At 33.1% G+C, this 27,742-nt stretch overlaps 2 protein-coding genes across 2 annotated transcripts in view; one reads left to right on the top strand and one right to left on the bottom strand.

Annotated features, from left to right (window-relative positions):
* Oamb (Octopamine receptor in mushroom bodies) overlaps positions 1 to 27,742 on the top strand; it is a 544,394-nt gene that overhangs the window by 8,531 nt on the left and 508,121 nt on the right. Inside the window, exon 2 of the mRNA XM_072525075.1 lies at positions 8,985 to 9,358. Within this exon, the coding sequence (XP_072381176.1) occupies positions 9,095 to 9,358 (264 nt within the window). The 5' untranslated portion in view covers positions 8,985 to 9,094. The remainder of the gene's footprint in view (positions 1 to 8,984; positions 9,359 to 27,742) is intronic.
* On the bottom strand, positions 5,876 to 7,043 carry LOC140435449 (uncharacterized). Its single transcript, XM_072524181.1, has 3 exons — positions 6,619 to 7,043; positions 6,445 to 6,537; positions 5,876 to 6,339 (listed from the first exon to the last, which is right to left on the bottom strand). Exons 1-3 carry the CDS (start codon positions 6,711 to 6,713, stop codon positions 6,198 to 6,200), a joined length of 330 nt encoding a protein of 109 aa, XP_072380282.1. The 5' UTR covers positions 6,714 to 7,043; the 3' UTR covers positions 5,876 to 6,197.

Genomic DNA, 27,742 nt, shown 5'->3' with positions numbered 1-27,742 from the left:
TGAATTTTTTAAAACCCTTTTTAATGTAGGCCAGTCAGTTCTAATATAGTGTGTGATAAAAGAGGTCACTTTTGTTTACATACACATAACACTTTATAACACTGAAATAATTCATTTATTTTTTACAATTATTCAAAGTAATTTTTCAATTAATCTTGAGCACGCCCATGGAGTGGTCGGAGCTACCAGTTAAAATTTTGCTAATTACTCTCTCGTTCATAAAAATAAACTATAACAGAAAGTCATGTTTTATTATAGGAGAGAAATCATTATATGTAGAAAGAATTAGGGTGCCACCATAAGCTGAACTTTGACGATTATATGTAGCAATTGTGGTATATTTTTCAACCAAAAAAGGCTCGTTGACTTCAAAGCCAGTGCTCGGTACCGCAATTATTTGGGAAAATCCTAATTCCTCTAGAAACAAAAATAATGCATCTGTTTTAATCAGAATCATGCTAAAGTTGTATCATCTCCAAAATAACTTGCGGTTTCCTCTTTTTAAGTTTAAAGAAACCATTGTTTTTGAAGGTAATATTTTATAGTTTTTGTTTTTAGTCCTAAGGAAAAATTTTTTATACCCTAATTGAATCGCTTCCCCTTTCGGAAATGTCACTGCACGCCACTGCTTTACCAACATTTCTAAGAGGCCGTTAGGATAATGAAGGCACTATATTTGTGAACGTTCTTGAATATCTGCGTAATACGGATATGCCCTATTACTTTCTATCGATACCAAATATAGTGTAAAAGTGAGTATACGTTATATAGAAATATCAAATTTAGAAAAGCTAATTACATACGTCATGAATAAATAATAACCTTCATTAAATTGTATGCATATTTAATGTTTTATTAAAAGATCGTGGAGATAATTTAATAACAAAAATATGACATAACACAATAAAGTACTTAACCGGCAGTTCACTAAACTTTTACACAATTCATGAGTTACTTTAACCCTCGTCCTCGTTGAAGGCAAACTCATTTTATAGAAATGATTTCACTTAGATTAACTACGATGTTTTAATTTGAATAATATAATTAGGTAAGCTCATCTTTTTGTCAACAAGTTTAATCCTTTTGACAGATATAACTGTAGTTCAGTAGTGAATCGGTCAAGTGGGAGAGAGGGTGGTTTTGTTATTGTGCAGTGGTAATTTTTTGTGTATTTTGTTATTTATTTCGGATCGATGACAGCAATGTAAGTAAGTGATGGATTCGATTTTTAATGGCTAATTCTCTAAGCCCATTGCTATCAGATATTTTTATGGATCATCTAGAGACAAAGATTTTAAAACATCCCGTTTTCAAACAGTTTTTATATTGGTGGAGATACTTAGGTATGTTTTACAGAAACAAGACAACTGGATCAATTTTTATCGTATACTAATTCACTCCATAGTCATATTGAATTTACAATAGAAACAAAATAAAATCAATCCATTATTTTTTTAGATTTAAAAATTATCAGACTTAAAAATAAATACGAGTTCTTCGTATTTCATAAACCTACCTATACTGACACGACTATACACAATTCATCATCCCATCCCACACAACATAAACTGGCAGCCTATCATAGTATGTTACATAGATTAACAGAAATTCCGATGTCAAAATACAACTTTGAGACAGAAATAAATATCATTAAACAAATAGCAGTATACAATGGTAACAACAAACAAACAATTAATAAAATTTTATATCAAAAACTACACAATAAAGCCCTGAAATTATTATTTCCACCACCAGAGAAAAAACCCAGTACCTTCTGCTCCATTACTTCTTCTTGTAGTTCCTTCTCCTATCAGAGATTGGCTATCATCACAGCTATCTGTACATTATTGGTGGCTGCTCTGAAAAGATCTACGGAGCTGCAACTATATCACTCTCTTATGTTTCTTAGCCAGGAAATTCTTCATCTTCCTATGGATCTTTTACCCTTGATTTTACCTTGCATTATGAGCCTTAATTTCACATATTTCGCACCTCTGGTAATGTGGCCCAAATATTCCAGCGTTCTTGTTTTGATGTGCTTTATGACCTCGCAATCCTTTTGTAGCCATCTTAACACTTCTGCATTTGTAACTCGTTGAGTCCATGATATTTTCAAAATCCTTTTATAATACTAAATCTCAAATGATTCCAAATTCTTTATATTATTGACTTTTAGTGTCCAGCTTTCCATTTCATACAACAAAGTCAACAATACATAGCATCTTAAGGCTGCTATCCTCAGCTCCAGAAGAAGGTCTCGATTAACAAACATTGTTTTCATTTTTATAAATGCTTGTCTTGCAATTTGCAAAATGCGTGTTCTTATTTCTCTACCTTGGTCATTGTTTTCATTTCCCAGGTTCCCAGTTATTTGTAGTTATTCACTCTTTCTACTTGTTTTTCCTCAATATTTAGCCTTAGATATCGAGGAAAAACAACTAGAAATAATCATACATCTGGTTTTCTTAACGTTAATTTGTAGTCCGTATTTTATACTGACTTGATGTAATCTATTTACTAAGTTCTTCTGATATTGTTTCCTTAAAAATAGCTTAGCTGTACAAATTGAATAACAATGAGGAGAGCACGCAACCCTGTCTAATACCTATTTTGATGTCTATAGTTTCTGTATCGACATTTTCGATTCTAACCTTTGTTTTTTGATTCCAGTACAGATTGACAATAACCCGTATATCTTGACTATCCACATGATTTTCTTTCAACAGTTTTAAGAGTTTCTGATGTCGTACTTCTATCAAAAGCCTTCTGATAATCTATAAAACAGACATAGATATTCTGGTTCATATCTAGTCGTCTTTGCGCGAGAACGTTAAAAGTGAAGAGAGCCATTTTTTCCGATCACTCGCTTTTTCTCTTAAATCTACTCAGCTTTTCCTGAGAAATCTTGCTTTACTGCTTCCAACCATTTCTTCTTTGGACGTCACTTTCCTTCATTTGGACATTGTACATTTTTCCTTTCTTCAGTAATGTTTTAATATTTTGATTCTCTGGCATTCGTATAATGCTACCAAGCCATCTAGCTCTTTGAGCTCGTATTTTTACCGTAATTATTGGTTTTCCATACATCGTCATTATTTCTTTATTTGTTTCTTCAAGTATTCTCTGCTCTCTTGTATTTTTCCCAAAAATTTTCTGAGCATTTTTCTTTTTTATACTTTCTTTTCTCTCCGTTGGTTCATTCGCTACGTTTCTCTGGTATACATCACCGTGGGTCTAATTGCTGTCTCGTAGAATCACAGTTTAGCTGTTCTTCGTACAGATGATGTTCTTCATGAATCTTTTGTCTCTCTTTTTTCCTTCTTTTCCCGTGTTAGTTATGGTTACTTCTAACTACTTAAATTCTGTTACTTTCTCACTGTTAACAGTCTCTGCTCTGTTCATTTTGATATATTTATTTACTATCATTTGTTATATCTTTTATAGATGCACAAATTTTATAGGTAAGGTTTAACAAATCATTTATAGCGCAAATTTTATAGCAAAAAATTGGCCAATGCAGAAAAAACAAAACCCGGACAAACTTCAAATACAATACTTCATATTTATGATAAATAGTGATTAAAATTCCTAATTCTAAAATGTATTTGGAAAAAACGTTTGTGGTTATTGGAGAAAATAACATTTCTTTATACAGAAAATATTTTTGTCATTACGTCAAGCAAACACACCGCATCGTAAATTATTTGTATATTACAAAAATGGAAGGTGTACTATACAACCTATTGGTATTCACTTTTTTGGAAAAATCTCCTGCACTATTGCTAAATTTCTTAAATTACCGCATCCCAATGAATACACCGGATAGTGTCTACGAAGGAGCTCAGCCACTTTACTGGCTGAAAGTGGTGGTACTATAACCAACTTGACAAGACACGGGAGGAATGGAATCAACTAATCGTTACCCTAATATTACAAGGTTGTATGTAACAATATTGCTAATTTGAGAAAAATCGATTTAAAAAAATGAGCTTTCATAAAAATCAAATTGTTTTATATATTTTAAATTTGAATTTAAATTAAAAATGTACATATGTATTAAAGGTGATTTAAAGAAAAAATTAACAAAAAATTGGTTTTTGTATTAGAAGAAAAGGTATTTGAAAAAAAAAAACATAGAACCTTGATATAGCAAGAAAATTTTACTTATTTAAAAAATTAACATAGAACTTTGTTAACTACAAAAAAAACAAATTAAATCTTATTTTTGGAGGAAAATACACTCGTAGTATTCCTTATCAACTTCAGGGATATACTTGAACATAGATTTTAGGGCATCTATCTTATTTGGGGGAAGTACAACAGCCTTATCACATTTTTTTAATTGAAGCGGAATGAGTGGTTCTGTTTCGGTTTTAACATGACCTTTTCGTAATTTTCTTTGATGTAAATGTACAGTTTTTAGCTCTTTGGTTGGATCAAAAGTATCTTTATACTTCAGTTCAAAAAAAGATTTAGAAAATTCTAATGCTACTACTTTTGAAAATGGTACAGCGTTGTAGTTCAGTTGGCTGGAAAAAGACTGAAAATCTATAAAATGTTCTTGTTTCATTTGAATTATTGTATATGGATTTTGTCGGTTTACTTTTAAAAGGTAGCGCAGAAGTGATATAGGAGAATAATATTCTACTTTATTCAACGTTCTTTCAATTGCACTGTGGATTGCATCGACCTCTTGAATACAAGCATGTCCTGGAACAGAAAATTTCATGGAAATATTTTGCACATTCTGATGTTTTTGAATTAGGTAACTGAGAGCATAACTCATAAGACTGTTTCGATTCTGTGGAACGCAGCTATCGCTCCACAAAATGATTTTTGTAAACTCTGGATGGTCATCCAACACTTTTCCTACTATTTTATAAACTGCGCTTGCAATGTCATTTCCCTTTCTTCCATGTAAAGCTTCTGTCCACACGGCACAATACACCTTTTTCCCAACCGAAAGGTGACCGGTCATATTGTACACATTTAACTTGCTCTTATAAAAGAAATTTTTTATGTCTGCTTTTGGACATGTCAAAACATTTTCCAGATCAAAACATAATAAAGGTATTCCGCTTTCTTTATCTCTTTGTTTTTCTTCTCTCATATACTCTTTCTCTTTCAAATGCTCAGTATATCTTCGTTGTGATTCTTCGTCTTCCCTCTTCTCCATTTTTCTTAATTTTATTTCTTCGCAGGTATCACATCTATCTTTTTTTGGTTTGTGAAAAGCTATATTAAAATAGTTGCAAAATATTTTTCTGTAGACAGCAAAAGAAACTGGATTTTTTTTGCATTCTCCAGCAAAATCCAAATAAAGCTCATACAATTTTTTGATACTTAATCCGCTTTCTAAATACTCTTTATTAGTTTTTTTGCGACAGTAATGGGATTCCACTCTTGGAATCATGTTAATGTGCTCCTTGACCAAGTTACTATCTTCGAGTGATGTTACCCGTTTTTGATGTTTGCCTTGTTTACTTTCGGGTAAGGTTTTGGTGGAAGTTTTATTGTTGTGCACCGTATAAATTGGTTTCTGGCTTATGCATAAAGTCCCAGTGTAAAAAGCCTTGCAAACTTGGATCTTTTGATTATTTATCTCAAAATAAAACCTAAAACTTTTGCTTTTTCTCGAATTTTCTGGATTTTTGCCTTTTCTTCGTCTCCAAGGAGTCTCAGCTTCTGTGGTATGCAAAATATAGTTTTTCTTTTCGATGGCTGAGAGTAAATAATAGTTTTTAAACATTTCCTTCCTTTGTTCGTCGCTAATTTGACGCGAGCACTTCATTCTGCACTTTTGTACACAATCTTTTTTATTCCTAATCTTTCTAGCAGGTACTACCTTTTTTCGAGAAGAAATATACTCTAGACCTTGATCAAATAAAGATTTTCTTTTGTTACATGTCCATTCAGAAGTGTTTTTCTGTCGTTTTCTAGTAAATATCTTTTTATCTTTTATTATATTATGAGTTGCTTCTTCTAGTAAAATTTCTTCGGAAATATGTCCAATATTATTTGTATCATTGAAATCAGAATGGTCTGGTTCTAGAATCTTAATTTTGTTATCTTCTGAAGACGGGATTTTCTTGGTGAATTCTGGAACTAAAGTTGTAGAACTGCTAGGTACATTTCTAAAATAAAAATAAAAAAAAATGTTTTCGCGATTTAGTTAAACAAAATAATTGTCAAAAATATTACCTATTTAAGTTAGACTGCAAGTCACCAGAACCAGAGTTAGATGCATTTTTAATCTTAATATTGCTAACAACTATGATTGGGGCCTTTTTATTCTTTGGAGTGTGAATGATTGAGGTGGAAGACGAACTAGGAGCTTTTCTAAAACAAATTAGTTTTTAAATAGTAACAACAAGCTAAATTATAAAAAGAAATTAATAAAATGTTACGTTGTTTAATTTTTTTTGTTTAGCAAATCATGCCTACCTGCTTGAATCCGTTTCTGAGTTAGTTTCGTCATCACTTTCGCTGCTACTTCTTGACACGGGAATATTAATAACACGTCCACGAATTTTAAGTCTGAAACAAAGAACTTTTTGTAAAAAAAGAAATGAAAAATAAAAACCTAACCTCACAATATAAGATATAGAAAAATCTTACCTGCATTCTTTCATCTTCGATGATTTTTGAACTGGTAATACGTAATCCTCATCATCATCAGAGTCTTGGACATAGTCATCACTTAAATTACTCATTTTTTTTAATTCTAGACACAAATAACACTCTCGAAAACGCTTGCGATTTGTATTATAAATACAGGAACATAACTTTTACAAAAAATACAATAACAAGGTTGTATGTTACAACATAGAACCATGTAATATTTAGATTTTAATCAAATTTTAAATTCCAAAGTTCTATGTTTACCATAGAACTTTGCTATTCATATAAAGCATAATTTTGTACATACACCCTTGGTTTTTTTAATATTACCAGAGTTGTATGTGAGCAAACTAATTTCCATACAAATTGTGATGTAGTGCTAGTCACATAGAACTTTGTAATATTGAAAACTTAATTTAGTAAAAAATTTTACATAGAACCTTGTAATATTAGGGTAACGTAATGTAGCAGAGGGATACGTAGAAAATTCTTTAAGAAATAAAATTCAAATAGCTTCACAGATTGAAAATGGCCGCAACCAAGTTGATATCTCAAAAAATTGTAAAAGTACTGACACGTCTAACACTAATTTTAATACTGTCACTTCTGTTAATTTATATTATATATCAATCGGTTTTAAAACCGATGCCTAATTTCCATGACACTCTATCATCCCATTCATCATCATCATCAATGGCGCTACAACTCTTCGTGAGTCTTTGCCGCGTTTACTATTGCCTTTCATGTTTGTCGGTCCTGTGCAAGTAATTCCCATTGTCGCACACCCATTTTCTCTAGATCTTCTTTGACTGCATCTTTCCACCTTTTTCTAGGCCACCCTACAGACCTTCTTCCCTCTGGCCTTTCCCAGAACACATTGTTATTAAGGCGATTGTCTTGCGTATCACATGCCCTGCCCATCTAAGTCTATTGGCCTTTATATATCTGACTAGATTTTCTTTTCCGAATAGAGACTCTAGCTCGTTATTGTATCTGCCCCTCCATTCGTTTGTCACGCTGTCTCTGCAAGGGTCATATATCATTCGAAGAATTTTACGTTCCCACACCAGCAATTTATTTATTTCTCTTTTTGTTAGCGTCCATGTTTCGCTTCCATACGCGACTGCTGGTCGTATTATGGTCTTATATATCCGGATTTTTGTGTCTCGTGAAAGAAGTTTTGACTTTATTAGATGTTGCATTGCAAAGAAAGATCTGTTTCCTGCCATTATTCTCGTTTTAACTTCTCGCTCTAATTTGTTGTCATTTGTGATTGTTGCTCCTAGATATTTAAATTCTTTAACCACTTCGAAGTTGTGATCATTTATAGTAATGTTTTGCCTTATTCGCCGTCGTTCTTGTTTTGAGACGACCATGTATTTTGTTTTGTCTTCATTTCTTTTTAGACCGATGTTTAATGCAGCTTCTTCAAAGCTCGAGAAAATATCCTTAATTTCTAATGTTGATTATCATCCCATTGGCCCTCTCTAAGATCTCTTGCGCTCATCGCCTTCGTTACTCCCTCTCTCAAAGATTTCTTGGATCTTCCTCTTTTTCTGATTCTATGTCTGTTGTTAGAGAGCCGTCAACCCCAATTCGCTGTCTTATCTCATCATTACGTATTCTCTCTCTGCGTATGTTTGCTTTACGTAAACAATGGGGATTAAAACTGATTCGCTTCTTCTAATCACTTTATATTAATCATTATTTCCCAAAGAATGTGTTTATAATGGAAGGAATTGAAAATTGATAAATATAAATAAGCTATCGACAATGAGTTTTTGATATATTTTATTTTTTTTTATATAGTATTTTTCTTCATGTTATTGTTTAGTTCGACAATGTAACTCTCTTATTTATACATCGATGATTAAATCATGCTTTAGTTAAAACAATAATGATAGTCTTTTATTCAACCGTAGGCAATCGTTGTGTGCGCGTATATTACAGTGCTATGATTCTTAAATCCGATCCTGATGCGCCGCTCGGGGCAAATCGACAGCGTGGTCGGTCGTCCTCCCGTAAGAAATACATTGCCTATCTTACCTGCGCTGCATTCTATCTGTGGCTTTTATTATAGGCTTTATATCAATGGGGACTGGTAATATCCCATTGATATAAATACAAAAACAACATATTCCTTAGTTATACTTCAAATTAAGTTGGTTTGGGCTGTGAATTAAGAGTATTCCTACTGGTTAGTTTAATATCTACAGCTGTAATGCCTCTTTTTAAAACCTTCCTAAACTTATTATCGTGTAAAACAATACGTGGTAATCTCAATGTATCGTGTCTAATTTCAAAGCAATAAAAAACCTTGTCTCAACTTGTTGCATTGATTAACAGATATTTTTTTATTACAGATTAGATATCACATAATCCAGTTGTTGCTCCACGTCGTAACAATGTTATCTCCAACAACTTAGTGTCATTCTGTGAAGGCGCCCAGACCACCACGGCAATTCTTGATGTAATGCGAAATAAACTGAATGCGTCCGCATGTGCGGCCCTTTTGGATGAAGTGAATTTCGGCGATTCGCGTCTGCTGCTCTCGTTATCAGTGCTCGCCTTGATAAATGTTATGGTAATAGTCGGCAACTGTCTTGTTATTGCTGCCGTATATTACTCCTCCAAGTTGCGGTCGGTGACGAACTTCTTCATAGTGTCGCTCGCAGTGGCCGATTTAATGGTGGGAGTTGCCGTTTTGCCTTTCTCTGCTATGTGGGAGGTTTTCAAGGTGAGTGTTTTTGTTCTTTTGCAGCCTACACACAGAAAAAATGATTGCTCAATTGAAAATAATTACGGAATTTTGAGACACTCTTTTCGAGAGATAATTTCTACATCTCTATATATTTTAAATTTTAACAATTATTAACTTTTTGAAGCCAAGCTTCTATACTGGCGTTGTATTAATTTTTTATAGTAAAATGCTTAAGCGAGTGTAACGGAACTAGCGTCACAAGTTGGCGTAATCACGGTTAGCGTCACAAAATATGTTTTGCGCATTTATTCACTACTCTCAATCAATTCGTTTCCAATCATAGATTTATTCTAAGCAAGAGTCAAAAAAGTCAAAGAATATCTGTCAATAAAAGATGCAATTCGCAACGATGGCCAAATGTTTTATATTAATTCTCGTTTTAAAAACAAATTTATACACTAGTGGCCAAAATTCTGGAAACTTTACAAAAATTTTAGTTTTATTATCAGCATTCCTCTTTTTCACAAGTTTTATTGCATGTTTTTATGCTTTTACTTAATATTTAACATCTATTTTAAGAGGAAAAACCTTCTAAAAATTTAAAAATAAATAGAACAACAGCCGTTAGCTATTAGTAGATATATTTTAAAAATATGGTACAATGGTTATTATTAAGAAAATTTGTATTTGGTGGGATAACCTTTGTTTTTTAGGACAGACTTGATTTTGCGAGGCATGGAGTTCACGAGACAAGCCAAATCTTCTTAAGTAATAACTCTAAACCAGTTTTAAATAATGGCTTTTATCAGTTATTTCTTGTTACTTGGGTTTCGGCGTGGTACTAAAACTTTCAGCCTTGACCATACATTTTTTATTGGATTTAGATCGGGACTATTTCCAGGCCAAGACAGGACACTAACGTCATGGTTTCTCAACAATTTCATAAAAGTCTTATGAAAAGGCGCTCCATGCTGCTGGAAGATACATTGTTGGGCATCCCCTTCAAGCAAATCTCTGATAGTCGGCAGCAGTTTGGCTTGCAGTAGCTCTTCCTGATATTTTTTTGCCTTAATATTGTCCTCTATTACTGCTAAACGTCAAAATCTTTTAGTGGTTATACACGCCCGTACCACGACACTCATAGAATGCTTCATAATGACCGTAGTATACTGGAACGAAAGGTCTTCCCCTTGACATTCTGGTTTCATCACTCCAAATTACCTTACTTTACTGTTCTTCTGTCCACCTTCTGTATGCCAAAGCCCAATCAATGCGTTTTTGCCTAAGGAACGGCTTCTTTCTAGAAGTTCGTGCTCGCAATTCATTTTCACACAACTTTCATCTGATAGTGCCGTTCGATATTTATAAGCCAGTTGATTTGACAATAGCAATAATTTCTTTTGCAGATCTGCGATGGTCTTCTGAAGAAAGTCAGCATATTCTACGCTCATTGTATTGACTAAGTTTTGGTTTTCTGCCTGTTTTTTTTGCTGATTTTGTCATTCCAGTATTATGATTACGTTTACAAACTTTCATTACGCCTGATTTTGTAGCGCCACATCCAATTTGTTTGCTATTTCTTGATATGTGTAACATTCTTTTCAAAGGATAATTCGTGAAATTATGAATATAATTTTAGTGTATGAGGACTGTATTACATAGGGCTGGTTCAAATAAATTAGTATATGTAGTAAAAGTAATCCAGATAATAGCAAATCAAGCTTATAAAAAGTGTTGCCAATACTGCTGCTGCACAGATACTAGCGGTACTTACACACTTTCAATTGCGGTTATTCTTTGTACGGAGGAGCTGTTTTTATCGGTTTCTCAACATGTGTTTTGCGGTCTTTTTTGTTTGCTTATAACTGTTTATAACTATAAACTGCTTATAACTCTTATAACTGTTTCTATTTCTAAAGGAATGGGGATAAAGTGGGAGTAGGAAGTATTACCAAGGGTTGTACTAGGGTAATAATTTTAAAATTGAGGTAGAGAATGACGGGAATGGATACAGCGAAAAATTAAATGGTTTTTCGCATGCGAAAAATTGAACAAACGTCTTTTGGGTTTCTTAGTGCCATTTTCGTTGAATCGACACTGATATATTGATCTCCAACAATTAAACAATATTACCTTAGTAAAAACTACCTGAAGTCACTAACAAATACTGGAAGTCGCACAAAACTGTACTAAAAGCTTCCAAATTGGGTCGTTGACTGACTAGCAAAACCCTGACGCAATACAGTTTTGTCAATGTTGCCATTCAGAAATCTCGAATTGTTGGCGTTTTTGAATCTGTTTCCATATATTATTAAATATATATATATATATATATATATAGTGAGAAATACATATGCATATGATAGCAAAATATACTCTATAGCAGAGGTGGCCAATACTTCGACTGGTCCACCACAAATATTTTGAAAGTTGTCCTCGAAGTTAACACTTTTATAAGCATGAACACAATGTACTTACTACAATATATATTTTTACCAAAAGGTAATTTGAAAGGTACATTTTACTAACTTATTGTTTAATTTTTGTAATTTGGTCCACTTTTTAAAATTTTTTGTAGTTGGGAAATATTTTTCGTCCATCGGCCAATACTTTAGTGTGCCTAGTAATATTTTTATGCCTAAAAACTAATAACAGACTTGTTCCTTATTCAATTATTTTATTTCATTTCCATTATTTTAATAAAAAAATATTCAGAGCATATACATTACATATAAATATCTTTAGCAGTGGGAAGGTTTTTTACCACTAATATATCCTATTATAAATTTCTCAAAATAACCATATTTATTTTTATAAACCAGTAATTATAATAAGTACCCCTTAGATTACATCATTTATACAAAATAAATCTTATTACCTATTAATAATTAATAATCTAGAAATTTAAATTTCACAAACCTGCTCAAAACAGGAACCAAATTGATTAAAAAATCATAAGTGTCACTTAAATGTTGATTCACATCTGCACAAATTACATCTTTAACCATGTAGTATAATGCAAGACACTTTAACATAGTTTGGTAACATCGCAGCACTGATACTATTTTGATATTCTAATTCCCATCGCCCATAAAACAAATATTTGACGGTGGGAATTTGTTTTCCCACCGTCTATGAAAGGGTTAAAGTTGAACAATTTGTTAAAGTTGAATTTTTTTTAGGAAGATTTTCAAAGTGAAAATGCAAACGACAAAGTAAAATCATTGAAATTGTGATTAATTACCCATAAAAAATAGTAAATTATAAAATTTTAACCATTTAGCTAGTTTGTCATCTCGGTAACAAATAATAAAATTATTTATAATGGGTTATGTACAATCAATAATGAAATGGGTCATACTGGTAATCAAAATTTTGTTGTATTCTTTGACCAATGCATGTTTGCAGTGTATGTTGGGAGAAGGTATATTACTAATGGTAGGGTATCTACGCGGGATGGACACACTTCTATCTGTTGTGCTTGCTGTTCGACCAGATCGGTGCACAGTATTTTGCCATCGAATATATCAGGTCAGGGGCAAAGGATCTTAAGATTAAATCTATGGACCCCCTTGTAGTGTGGTAGAGGCTGTAGTACGTTGTTACCTGTTTTTAGTTTGCTAATGTTTTTATCGGGTGTTCCCCAAATGTGAGCTTTTTGTCTAGAATAATCCTAAATTATTTTGAAATGAAAAATTGTTCAGTTTTTGTAGTATTTAGTTGTAATCTTTATTTTCAAAAGAATTCCCTGAGATTAGATAATTATATCATTTAAAAGAATGTTATCATTAGTTTTTAAGGTTTTTGTAACTTTTTGCAAGGGTCCAATCATCAGCATATCCAAACTTGCAAGATTTAGTTGCAGGTATATTAGCAATATAAAGGCAAAAAAGGGCAGGGATCAGCACAGAACCCTGTGGAAGGTTATTGTTAAGTTTCATCTATTTGCTCAGATTTTTTCCCATTATTAACTAGAAGGTTCTGTTTGTCAACATGTTGTGAATGAGGTTGATTATCTTTCTGCGGTAGATAATACGAACTGGTTTATTTAATTCTTGTCTCAAAAAAATATCGTTTGCTGCTGTTAGATTTATGAATGCTGCGGCTGTTTTTTTTCTTTTGGAAACTAGCTTCTATAGATGTGTTAGTGACAAGACTTAATATGTACAGCTGCGAGGAGTGCAAAATAATGCTTTGTTCAGAGGAGAGATTTTCAGGTATCATTGAATGATTCTTGATTTACTCTTCAATGTGTCCTAATGGTAAACAATCAAACCATCGTGTGAAAGAGGACTTTATTTGAATTAATATAATAAATACATCAATATTTGGCGGTAAGGCGTTCGACCGCTAAGATTTTTCTCTCTAAATGTTTCTCTAATCGCCGGCCTGGCTAATCGAATTCTGCTTTGTCGCATCGAATTGTGATTTCGTGCGACTTGTTACTAAAATGGTTTCTTTCTTCGCATATGTCATATCGTCCCCAGACACTGCTACGTTGCCGCATCGGAAAAAATGTAAAGTTAATGAAACATATAATGCGTGAGCAATCATATAACCCATTTTGTTAAGAAAAAGCTTTTCTAATAGGTTATGTACTATGTCGAGTAGTGCTACGGGGTCTTAGTTTTATGGCTAATAATTTGTTGGCTCGGGCAACATTTCTTCCTTTAGTGAGAAAAGTAGTGTAGGACATTGCAAGGCGCTGTATGGTGTGTGTAAGATTGACATGACACACTTGTACATTAACACTTCACTAGTACTGTTTGTTGTATAATTTTAAAGTATTTAGCCATGATCGTCGCTTGATTATCAGTTATCACTCATATTGGATGATATAAAGGATTTGTTGTTCAAGGCTTGCTTGAATTTTTCTCAAACTTTACGAATGACTACATTAAAAAAATTACCTCGATGTTTTCGAAAATGATTTTGGTTTAAACTGAGTACCAAACTGATACAATATATATATATATATATATATATATATATATATATATATATATATATGTATATATATATATATATATATATTATTGGGATATTTAGAGTCTTGGTGCGCCAAGCAATAATTAGCTAATTAATTTTTTTGATTAATTAAAATTATTTAAATGATATGATTCCGACTCTATCACAATTTTTAATTCTTGTATCTCAGGGTTAAATTCGTGCTTCAATATCTATGCTATTACATGTGAAAGGTAAGGTCCAGAGAATACCGGAATAATAAAAAACACATATGATCTAACACTATATATTGAAATAAAAATAATGAAATAATTCACACTCAAAAGTTTTCAATAAACAAATCTCATATAAGGATTCTCAAAATTTTGTTCTCCGTACGTGAACAATCAAAAATTAATGGTACAAACAATATTAATTGAAATCTCAAAATCCCAAACTATTCTAACTCTCCTAATCCAAATATTTATATCCTTTCTAAATTACGTGTAAAAATTGTGTTATCAATAAAAGAAAAAACTGCAGAAAACAAAAATATCTCTCTCTGATGATGAGTGGTCCAAATCCTTGTTCCTTGTTGACTGTATTATCTCCTCTCAACCGCTCCCTATGTAATCAGCAATCTTACAACAGATTGTTGCAAGTATATCGTCCTTAATGATCTCCTTCAAAAGCACAAATCATTCAAATTATGATAGCCTTTCTCCTCTCGATACACTGAATCTCTCGTTGGCCCGAGTGATAAAATGACTCTTGGAATATCTTCTCTTTACGATAAACTGAATCTCTCGTTGGCCTGAACAGTGACTCTTGGAATATAAGTAGAAAAATATGACTAACAATATTTGGCTGCTACAGCTTCTGTCAGATACACTAACTCCACAAAAACTCACTAACATTCAACACTACTGCTTGCTACTTCTTCGGAATCGCCAGAGAACCAACAATGTTCTTCTCAAAGACTTGGAAACCAACTGCCTATATTTTCTCTCTCCTCAATCTAGCTAAACTTTCCTTATCCCACCTTTTTCAATCTCCGCCAATCAAAACTCGTCACAATTCCCCATTTTTTCATTTCGATAACAAACAAATTTTTACCTATAATTATAAAATTTCCTAAAACTTATTTACAAATATTATTTTCTATAATTCTTAAAACTAACAAAAACCTCTTTATAAAATATCTTCTATTGTCTTTAATCACTGCACTAATGTATTTGTAAAAACCCGTTTCAATTTGTCTTTTGTTTCACTTAAACTTATGCGGGTCAACTGAAGTATTACAAAGAAATAATTTATGTAAAGCTTACTTTTTGTTTAGTACAGATAATCCAAGAATTTAATAACTTTCCTTCTTAGAAATGTTTGTTGGTTATACTTTCTGAATTATTTTAATTTTTTGTTGAACTTTGAAATATTTTAAACAAACCAATATTTTCTTGATTTTACATATCATAACAAATCCCCGCCATTTGATCTGCCGAAAACTCTTTGTTAAATTTTAAAATGACAAAAGTTTTCCAGGATCAAATCATTTCACTATGTTATTAAAATCTATTCATGATATTGATAGATGTCGTGAATGTTAAAAATACCCCGTATATTTCCGGTCTCTATGTGCGCTAATTCATAACTATTCACCCCATTTTCCGTATTGACCCTATATGGACCTTCAAATATCGGCATCAATTTAGCACAAACACCATTTTGTAAATTCGACACCCTCAGTGCCTTCACTAAGACTTTATCTCCTTTCTGGAATTTGATCGACCTTCTTCTTCGGGTTCTCTCTTGTCTTTGGAGATATTTCTCTCCACTTCGTCTCAATCTTCTTTGAACCAACTCGATCACTTCTTCGTATTGTCTGGGGGCGGTGTCTTCCCACGGTCTTGTAGGCATTGTTCCTTTCATTATATATAAAGGCGTCTCTTTGGTAACCGTATTTGGAGCACAATTCAAATAGGTCTCGATCTCAAACACTTTTCTGTCCCAATGTCGATGATGTTCTTCCGCGGCAATTCGTAGAAATTTTGTGACTTCTTGTATAAAACGCTCCGATGGGTTGCTCTGTGGATGACGGATGCTTATAAATTTTGTATCGATGCCCCTCTCTCTTAATTCCCTTTTAAAACGTTCGTTCCTAAAATATGTCGCATTGTGCACAAAAAAATATTGTCTGGTCTTCCCACCGTTTCTACAAAATTGTCTATTTTCCTAAGTATTTCAATTCCTTTTGTGGTTCTGCATGCGTACAATTTAACATATTTTGAGAAAAGATCCACCATAACTAATATGTGTTTATTCCGTTGAGTTGTTGGTATCAAATCGCTCAACATATCAATAGCAACAATATCCAGTTTCCTCCGAGCTACGACGTTTTTTGTGACGTTTTCATTTTTAAAGTTCCTACTTTTACACTTTTGGCATGTCACACAATTTCGAGTCACCTCTTTGGCTATTGTATAGTCCTGTCGACAAATGTAGTTCTCCCGGAACATAAGCCACACCTTTCTACTTCCAATATGTCCGTTGTCACAGTGTAACTTTAAAAAAACTTCTTTTGCCATTTGCTCCGTGATTACATAGAGTTCTTTACCATCGACCCTCTTAAAATATAGGTTATTTTCTTGTTCAGCCCTTTGCTTTTCTCTTTCATTCAATTCTTCCTGATTTTCCCTGATTTTGGCCAAAGAAAATAAGCCTGCTTCTTCTCTCATTATGTTCATGCCTACGTGGAGAGTTTTGTGATCCTCTTTGCGGAATTGTTCATCTCTCGTCAATGCATCAGCCAAAATATTGTCCGTTCCTTTGATATATTTAAATTCAAAATCATATTCTTGGAGTAAAAGAATGCCCCTATGAATTCTATTATTTACCAACCTATTTTTCATTATGTGTACCAACGCTGCATGGTCCGTTTCAATGGTGAATCTTGCCCCAAGTAGGTAAAAACGTAATTTGTTTACACAAAATAACACACTGGCAAACTCTAATTCAGTAACGCTGTATTTTCTCTCATACGTTTTGGTTACACGGGAAACAAAACATATTGGCACCTCTATATCGTCTTGTATCTGTGATAACACCCCTGCAAATTTTTTTATGGAAGCATCGGTCCTGAGAATGAAAGGTTGCTCATATCTTGGGTGGTGCACTCTTACAGCTGTGGAAAAAGCTCCTTTTAAATTTTTGAAAGCGATTTCTTGTTCCGTTCCCCATTTCCATCTGACATTTTTCTTAAGTAATGCTATTAGCGGTATTTCTTTTGTACTGAGGTCTGGTATCAGCTTTTTGAAATAGTTTACCATTCCTAAAAATCCCCGTAAAGTTTTTAAATTGGTTGGCCTAGGGTAGTTGTTTATGACTTCGACTCTATCTTCTGCAAGACTAATCCCTTTTGTGTCTAATTTGAATCCTAAATACAATACCTCTTTTTGGAAAAACTGACACTTTTGAATATTTAATTTTAATCCGGCTTGATCAAGTTCTTCGAGAACAGTATGAATATGTCGTAGATGGCTTGTTATATCCGGTGAGAAAATTAATAAATCATCTATGTAATGTACAACAAATTCTCCATGCCTATTTAAAATTGTGTGTAATGCGCGAACCAAAGCAGCGCATGCACTTTGTAGTCCAAATGGTACTACCCTAAATCGGTACACCACTCCGTCGATAGAAAAAGCGGTATAATTTCGACACTTTTCTGCCAAAGGTATTAACCAAAAACTGTGTTTCAAATCGATTTTGGAGAAAATGTGTGATCCTGTGATTCGTCCAAAAATAGCTTCTATGTTCAAAGGCGCTTCGTATTGCGCGATTGTGTGCGAATTAATGTTTCTTGCATCTAAACATAATCGCAAATCACCATTTGATTTTTTTACGCATACTATCGGGTTGATATATGGAGAGTCACATCTTTCGATCACCTTGTCTTTGATCATATTTTCAATTTCCTGTCCGACGCTTTGCCTGTATTTATACGGGATTGGATATGTTTTCGATTTAAAATTTTCTAAGTTTTTAACTTTAAAAGAATGTTCATAATTTTTAGCCACTCGGCTTTCTTCATTAATAAGATCTCCATAATTTTCTAAAATCTTCTCTATTTCCTTCTCCATGTTTTCTCCACATATTATTTTTCTTTCATCCTCAGTTTGTTCACATGTGTTCACTGTCCGTATTACTTCTTCACAAAATTCTGGATTCTCGTCCATAATTGCCATTTCTTCTCTGTCCTCTTCCGTTATTTCTTCTTCTATTTTTTCTTTATCTTTAATTTCTATCTGGTATTCCGAGCACCATGTTTCGGCTCCTTCCATTTTTCTGCTTATAACTTCCTTCTTTTCCTGCTTTCTTTTCGAACTCTTCTTCTTTTTTTTTATTCTCTTTTCCTCTTCGGATTGATTTTTTTCTTGAGCTTTCGATTTATCCTCTACCGTCATATTGATTTCTTTATGTTTTTCTTGTCCATTTATCCTTTCAGAAAATTTTCTCCTATCTGTTTCCTTTTCTTCTTCTATGTTGTCTGGTTCTGCTCTGATTTCCAGTTGATTTTCCGAAAAATTGATGGTGATATGTTTTTCACTCAATTCATCAATTCCCGCTATCATATCATGATTTAGATCTTCGATTACCACACATTTCATAATATAGAATTTGTCTCCCACTCTGATCCGTACTCCTAAACCTTCGTTTACTGTCGTCAATTTTTTATTATTTGCACCCACTAAAGCAACCCTCGGAATCTTATACACAAATCTGTCCATATTTAATTCTTTTACTAGTTTTTTATTGATTAACGAAATTTCCGATCCAGAATCAATCAGAATTTTAATCGCTTTATGTTTTATAAATGCATCTAAAAAAATTAGACTGGAATTAGAATTTTGTTTTTCGTTTCCCGCCAACTGTATAAACTCTCTCGGGTGACAAAATATACCGGAGAGTTTTTTACTTTTGTTTAGTGGATGCCTTATTGAAAATCCTGTCTGGATTCATTGAATACTTCTTCTTTCTCCTTTTCTATTGCCACATGATTCATCTCTCTTCTGTTTTGTCGTTGGAATCTCTGATTATTTCTATCGTCCCTTTGTTCGTTCGTATTCCTATTCGGAGGATTTTATGCATCTCTATTCCTGTTGTGATTTTCATTTGTTCTATTTTGTGTATCATTCCGGTTATCGTAATTTTGTTGTCTATTGTAATTATTGTAATTTCTCGGCCTATATTCGTTTGTTGATCTGGGATGTCGGTTTCTCTGGTCATAATTTGATGAATACCTTCTTTCCGGTCCATTATATTGGTCATGTTGTCTTCTATTTCTCATTTCTTTTCTTTTTGCTTCTTTTAATTGAAGGAATTGGCACAAACTATCAATATCTTGATAATTTCTCAAAATCACGTGGTCTTCCAACGTTTCCTCAAAATGTCTGCTGATCATTTCTACCAGCTGTTCGGTAGAATATTTGTATTCTAGATATTTTGAATTGTTATATATCTGCAAAGCATATCTTTCTTCAGATATTCCCATTTTTTCGTGATATTTTCCATTCTGTAGCTCTTGGTTGATTTCTCTCTGTTTATTTTTCCCCCAGAAATAGTTGAGAAATTTATTTTCAAAATCTGTCCAATTTTCAAACTCATCTTCCTTGCTTTCATACCATAACGCTGCTCCTTCTTTCAAATGGTTTCTAATTGTTTCTTTGCAATCGTCAAAATATCTAATATGTTGTAATTTGGTTTTCAAATTTTTAACAAACGGTACTGGGTGTGTTTTCCGAATATCCCCGCCAAATTGTATTTTCGCCTCGCTTGTTCCATGGATGATAACTTCTTTTCTCTCTACCCCTCTTAGTTCAATTTCTGCCATTTGTTTTTCATTTTGCTTTAATCTTCTTTCTATTTCCTTTCTGTCTTCTTGTAGCGCCATTTCAAATTTTTCTTCTAACTGTTCTAATTCCTTTTTCTGGACAGTCTTACTATCTTTCATTTTAGTTTCTATTTCTTCTCTCTGCATCTCTAGTTCCTTTCTCTGGCAATTTTGTATCTCCTTCATTGTATTTTGGATATCTTTAATCTCTGTCTCTTGTTTTGCATTCTTTATGGTTATTTCTTCTATCTGTTGTATCAGTTCTTTCTTTATTTCCTCAACACATCCTTTAATTTCTTGTTCATAGTTTTCCAAACGCTTCTCTATATTCCTGTTATTTAGTTCTATTGCTTGCCTTGTTTCCCGTTGGTTTTCTTCCATTGTTTGTTTCGTTTCAATTTGGTTTTTTTCCATTTTTAGTGATGTTTCTTGTTGATTTCTATCCATTTTATCCATTTTCTTTGATGTTTCATTTTGGTTTTTCTCTATTGTTTGTTTTGTTTCTGCCATTGTTTGTGACTGGAGTTGCATTAGTTGTAATATTTTATCTATTCCTGATAGTTCTTTTCTCTCCTCAACTATTGTCACATTTCCTTCATTATCCGATACTTCTTCCAAAATTGTTTCATCTTCTCTGTTATCCTCCTTCCTTTCCTGCATTTTACTTTGTCTCCTTGTGACAGACATGTTGTTACTTTTTGTTATTGTTTTTGTCCCTGCCAAATGTGAAATTTTACAACACTCTATATGTTTCAGAACACGACAATATTTCTCCCCAAATGTATTAAATTTTCACGACAAATATCAAATATGCAATCAGTAAAATTCAAATAATTTAAAATAAATATCAAATGTACGATTGGTAAAGAAAATAAAATCAAATAATTCAATAGCAGTAAATATCCACTAACTACGATCAAACAATAAATCAAATTTATATTCCCTGGAAAAATTGTCAAAATACTTTCAAATTCAAATTCCCTCAATGTTATATGTTTTTATCTCTGGATCATCTGTACTTATTCCAGATCTCTTTCCCTTCCTTCAAATGTAAAGCTGCGATATTTTCAAACCCCACGTTTTGGAAGCCAGTTATTGGGATATTTAGAGTCTTGGTGCGCCAAGCAATAATTAGCTAATTAATTTTTTTGATTAATTAAAATTATTTAAATGATATGATTCCGACTCTATCACAATTTTTAATTCTTGTATCTCAGGGTTAAATTCGTGCTTCAATATCTATGCTATTACATGTGAAAGGTAAGGTCCAGAGAATACCGGAATAATAAAAAACACATATGATCTAACACTATATATTGAAATAAAAATAATGAAATAATTTACACTCAAAAGTTTTCAATAAACAAATCTCATATAAGGATTCTCAAAATTTTGTTCTCCGTACGTGAACAATCAAAAATTAATGGTACAAACAATATTAATTGAAATCTCAAAATCCCAAACTATTCTAACTCTCCTAATCCAAATATTTATATCCTTTCTAAATTACGTGTAAAAATTGTGTTATCAATAAAAGAAAAAACTGCAGAAAACAAAAATATCTCTCTCTGATGATGAGTGGTCCAAATCCTTGTTCCTTGTTGACTGTATTATCTCCTCTCAACCGCTCCCTATGTAATCAGCAATCTTACAACAGATTGTTGCAAGTATATCGTCCTTAATGATCTCCTTCAAAAGCACAAATCATTCAGATTATGATAGCCTTTCTCCTCTCGATACACTGAATCTCTCGTTGGCCCGAGTGATAAAATGACTCTTGGAATATCTTCTCTTTACGATAAACTGAATCTCTCGTTGGCCTGAACAGTGACTCTTGGAATATAAGTAGAAAAATATGACTTACAATATTTGGCTGCTACAGCTTCTGTCAGATACACTAACTCCACAAAAACTCACTAACATTCAACACTACTGCTTGCTACTTCTTCGGAATCGCCAGAGAACCAACAATGTTCTTCTCAAAGACTTGGAAACCAACTGCCTATATTTTCTCTCTCCTCAATCTAGCTAAACTTTCCTTATCCCACCTTTTTCAATCTCCGCCAATCAAAACTCGTCACAATTCCCCATTTTTTCATTTCGATAACAAACAAATTTTTACCTATAATTATAAAATTTCCTAAAACTTATTTACAAATATTATTTTCTATAATTCTTAAAACTAACAAAAACCTCTTTATAAAATATCTTCTATTGTCTTTAATCACTGCACTAATGTATTTGTAAAAACCCGTTTCAATTTGTCTTTTGTTTCACTTAAACTTATGCGGGTCAACTGAAGTATTACAAAGAAATAATTTATGTAAAGCTTACTTTTTGTTTAGTACAGATAATCCAAGAATTTAATAACTTTCCTTCTTAGAAATGTTTGTTGGTTATACTTTCTGAATTATTTTAATTTTTTGTTGAACTTTGAAATATTTTAAACAAACCAATATTTTCTTGATTTTACATATCATAACAATATATATATATATATATATATATATATATATATATAAGATTCTTGAACTAATAAGAGGAGCATAGAGCTTCAGTGAAAACGCGCCATCGGGTTCTATTTTGCGCTTAGGCCTTCACCTCATTCCAAGACTTTGTTTGGCCTCTTATCTCGTCCATGATGGATCTTCTCCCAGTTTGTACTGGGTGACCTCTTTTTCTCTTTCCTTGGGGATTCCACTCTAGGGCAGTCTTTGCGATACTGGAACTATTTTTGCGGAGTGTGTGACCGATTCAACCCCACTTTCTGGACTTAATTTCATTTTGTTTCCCTCTTTTGTTCGGTCAGGTGTAGCAGATCTTCGTTTCTGATGGTGTTAGGCCAGAATATACGAACAATTCGTCGTAAACATTTGTTGACAAAGACCTGCAGTTTATCTGTGAGGGTGTTTGTCACTTTCCAGGTTTTACATCCGTAGAGTAGAACAGACATGACATTTGATCGGAATATTCGGATCTTTGTCCTTGTAGTATACTCGCCAGATCTCCAAACAGGGTTGAGCGTGCTGAAAGATTGTTAAGCTTTTCGTATCTACAGACGAATATCGTCTTTTGTACCTCCGTTTTCTGTTATGACACTTCCAAGATACGTAAAGTTTTCCACATTTTCAATCTGCATATTGTCGATAGTAAATAGCGTGTTGTTCCTTGCATTTATTCTCATGGACTTGGTTTTACTAATATTGATTTTCAAACCTATTTTATTGGCTTCAGTGGAAAGTGTTTCGAATTGGTAAGCCAGATCTTGGAACCTTTGACCTAATAGGCAGATATCGTCCACGTATTCTAGATCACTTAGGCGTGTGGTTAACGTCCATTGTATCCCTCTTGTGTCGGAGTCTAGTTTGGAGAGAACATAGTCTATAGCTATGTTAAAAAGAAACGGAGAAAGCACGAATCCCTGTCTAACTCCAGTAAGTACGTCGAATTCGTCACTGTTAATCCCATTGTGTATCACGCTGCTTTCGCATCGGTATATAGTGACTTTATAATAGAAATTATTTTTTGCGGGATGTTTCTTATCTCTAAAATTTTCAATACAGCAGCGTGAGACAAGCTATCAAAGGCACGTTCAAAATCAACAAAAATCATGTATAGGGGTGTGTTCCATTCAACCGATTGTTCCATTATTACCCTCACAGTATTAATGTGGTCTATGCAGGAGGATTCTGGTATAAAGCCTGCTTGATTAGCTCGAAACTCAACCTTGTTTGTTATTCTTTTCAGTATGATGGTCGTGAAAATTTTATTTATGACAGTAAGCAAGGTTATTCCTCTCCAATTTTTGCACAGTATGAGGTTGCCTTTTTTTGGAAGCTTGATAATGTTACCTTTATTCCAGCCCGCTGGAATGTGGTTTGTTTCTCACACCTCTCGGATTATGGGGAGCAAAAGTTCAGCAGTTAGATGCGGATCAGCTTTAAGTATTTCAGCAGCAATGTTATCGATTCCCGGTGACTTGTTGTTTCTCAGAGATTTGATAGCTGCTATTATTTCCGTTTTGGAAGAGGCCTCGCAAGAAATATGCAAGTCTATATTCTGCGGGTTCTCGACAATTTCGTCTGCGTTATCTCTGGGAATACCTAGCATCTCCTGAAAATGCTCTTTCCATCTCTCTACTTGGTCATCTGTTGTAGTAAGTACCTGATACAATAAGGTATCGGTATTTATACTTTTTTGAATTTGAATAGTCCTGTAAAAAACCATTGTAATCTTCTTCCATAAAAACTGTACTTTTATGCATTTTAGAATTGAATATAATCATTTAAGATTATATTTTTATTTTTTTTTCCATGACGGACTTACTGCTTTTATCATATGCATAATCTAAAACGTATAAAACAAAAAATATGTCCTTTACAAAATACTAATAAACCCCGTTCTAAAACGATTCCTCCTCTTTAAGAAAGTGCCTTCGAACTTCAGTTGGTATTTCAGCTCCAACAATTTAGTAACTGCCAGGGTAATTTATCATCTGGTAACTTAATAAAAGAATTACCACAAACTTTAGCATAAAGCGGTCTGATCTAATCAAAGGTACCTGTTAAGTTAACACCGTGCATGTTCCAGCATAAATTGGCAGGGGACCCACCAGCAGCGTCAAGTGAGCTCTCACTACTCTTTGAACTATTAAGGATATCTCCGGCTTTGAGTTGCCGTAAGAAATGGAGTAACCCTTAATGTAATTATGCTTGACGATGATGTATTAGGTATGACAAAATATTGTTTAGAGGAGTTACGAAGGTATTTTTAAGTCGCTTGATGTGATTAAGCTACACAAAAACCTGTTAGATACATTTTTTTTAAAAAAGTCACAAAAAAATTATAACTAAATTAATATACAGGGGTTTTTGTATATAAACAACGTTTATTATGTTTCAAACCATCAATTAATATTACAAGTACAAACAAAAAAGGTGTGACAAAAGTCACCGTTATTCTTCATAACATTTATCACTGAAATAATCAAGAAAGTCAATCAGGAAGCAAAACAATTAGGAGAATATATCTATCTATCTAAATAGCCCATTTGGATACAGAATCTGGGGTCCTAGTATCAAAGTTGGCAATCTCCACTTTTTACCAAAATTGAGTTAGTTACACCAAATTGTTCGTATTTTAAAACACTATACATAAATAAAGAGAATAAGAATCAAAAACGGCATTATCCGCCTATAAAATAGCATATAAATTTAGCCTAAGAATCAAACACGGCAATCTCCATGAACGGTTTAGAATCAAAGTCGGCAATGTCCTGTTTGACCAATGAGAATCCTCGTAGTGACCATGTGATATACCACTAGGAGTCGTATGGAGTCGCTGTCGTTATAATTTCTCGTAGTTTCTTTTTAACCAAGGTGCCAAGCTGTTTGTTTTTTATTTTGTTACTTTTTTAAAATGGAAAATATTACAACTCCTGTTGAAAACAACAAAGCTCGCAAACGAATTCGCAATCCGTCCACATGGCAGCAAAATGTGCGGAAAAAAATGAGGTACGTTCTTTAAAATTTAGTTGTAGTTTTTACTCGAAAGGTTAGGTTTAAGAGCACATGTCATCCGTATTCAGATTTTATTCATATAATTTTTTGATTTATTTTATTATTAAAACTATTTTACATATTATAAAAAACTAATAAAAAAAACAAATGATTTGTTCAAGCTACTGTTAATTTTATAAGGTCAGTATTATAATTAGTTTTTTGAAATATGTTATCTTTTCAGGTACTCTTCATCACAGTTACCACAATTCCCTACTTGCGGCCACAAAACGAAGGCCTATCAATGTTCTTCTCTAACCATGAGAGATATCAAGTGTTTTCATGATGCGTTTTACGCAGTTAAGGACAAGCTTAGTCAAGATTCCTTTATTCTAAAATTTTGTACAGTTCAACTACCTAAACGTCACCGTCCAAAAAACTCTAGACATGAAGCAAAAACAACGTCTGTGAAATGCTTTGTACGGAATAGTGTAATAAAGCAAAATATTCCAGTGTGCCAGAAAGCTTTTTTAAACATACTAAATATTACGAAACATCGCCTCACCTACATTATGAAATCATTTTTAAAAACAGGAGAAGCACCAAAGGGAAAAAGAGGCGGTGACAGAAAAACTTCAAATTTTAAAGGAAAACAAGAATCAGTTCAAAAATTTATTAATACTTTTAAAAGTATTGAATCGCATTATTGTCGGTCTTCCACACGTATGCGCTACATTTCTTCTGATTTGTCAATACAAAAGATGTTCCAAGTGTATATTAATCAGTGTTCTCCAGAGGAGAGAGTAAAACCATCATACTTTAGAATGATTTTTAATACTAAGTACAACCTTAGCTTTACTACTCCCCGTACGGATATGTGTTCCCTATGCAGAAGAAAAAATTGATTGTTGAAAGAAAAATTCATAAGCTAAGGGCTAATGCATTTTTTGAGTTGCTTAAAGAGTCACGAGATGATTTGATAACACTATCTTTTGATTGTCAAAAAAACCTTGTACTTCCTAAGGTCCCCGACCAAAGTGCCTACTACTCTAGGCAACTGTATTTATATAATTTTACCATAGTCCAGGGAACTTCTCAATCAAAGCTTACTGAAAAAAATGTATTTTCGTATTATTGGACAGAGGACGAATTTGGAAAAGGTTCCAACGAAATTTCTTCCGCCGTTTTTGACAGGCTTAACAAAATTGACTTTCACTCTGAAGTAACCACCATTAGACTAATGGCAGATGGCTGCAGTGGCCAAAATAAGAACACTACGCTAATTGGAATGTGTTGCAAATGGCTTTCATCAAGAGCACCAACACATGTACAAAACATCGAGGTAATTTTTCCGGTGGTAGGCCATTCTTTCTTGCCAGCTGATAGGGTCTTTGGTAATATTGAGAAAGATATTAAAAAACTGGAAGTTATATCGCACCCAAAAACGTATTTGGAATTGTTTTCAAAAATAGCTACACTTACTCACTTAGGGCAAAATTGCAAAGTGTTTAATTGGAAAGAAACAATCTCAAGTGTTTTTAGACCCACTGGTACATGGCATTTTTCTTTTAAAAATACAAAGCGCTTTTTCCTAAGAAAATGCAAAACTGGAAATATTACCATTAGAGGAGAAATTAATTACAGAACTGATTTGCAAACATTTAAAAGTGTTTTAAAGAAAGGTTGTATGATCTATATGATTGACCCCGTTATTATAGAAAGTGGTCTGTAAAAAGTAAATTCACTTAAGCTTAAAGATGTTGATAAACTTCTCACCAAGCACTTTGGAAATACTTGGAGAACCATGGAAGAACTCAAATTTTTTGAAGATATTATCTTTAATAATAATCAACTAGAGCAGCTAGCAGTTTAGGAAGGAAGTGCTGATACAGTTCCAGATACTGAAAAAATGGAGGAAGCAACTTGTGAGTTCTCTGAAGAACTTCCTTCTATTTTAGTATAATATTTATATAATATTTTGTTTCTTAAATTACATTATTCTGAAAACAAAGCTGTTTTATTTTTATGAGCTATCATAAATAAAATTACCTGTAAAACTCTCCAAGGTAACATAAATACTTCTTA

The sequence above is a fragment of the Diabrotica undecimpunctata genome, chromosome 3 (genome assembly GCF_040954645.1).
Source record: "Diabrotica undecimpunctata isolate CICGRU chromosome 3, icDiaUnde3, whole genome shotgun sequence".
Taxonomy (NCBI): domain Eukaryota; kingdom Metazoa; phylum Arthropoda; class Insecta; order Coleoptera; family Chrysomelidae; genus Diabrotica; species Diabrotica undecimpunctata.
Note: the sequence above shows the minus strand (reverse complement) of the source record. Positions and strands in the feature narration are given on the sequence as shown.

What these genes read in the sequence shown, in the direction of transcription:
- LOC140435449 (XM_072524181.1), bottom strand. Translation starts at nt 6,713, where the DNA reads ATGAGTAATTTAAGTGATGACTATGTCCAAGACTCTGATGATGATGAG. An exon ending in TCGAAGATGAAAGAATGCAG is followed by an intron (nt 6,538 to 6,618) that starts GTAAGATTTTTC and finishes TCTTTGTTTCAG; the next exon opens with ACTTAAAATTCGTGGACGTG. An exon ending in TCAGAAACGGATTCAAGCAG is followed by an intron (nt 6,340 to 6,444) that starts GTAGGCATGATT and finishes AATTTGTTTTAG; the next exon opens with AAAAGCTCCTAGTTCGTCTT.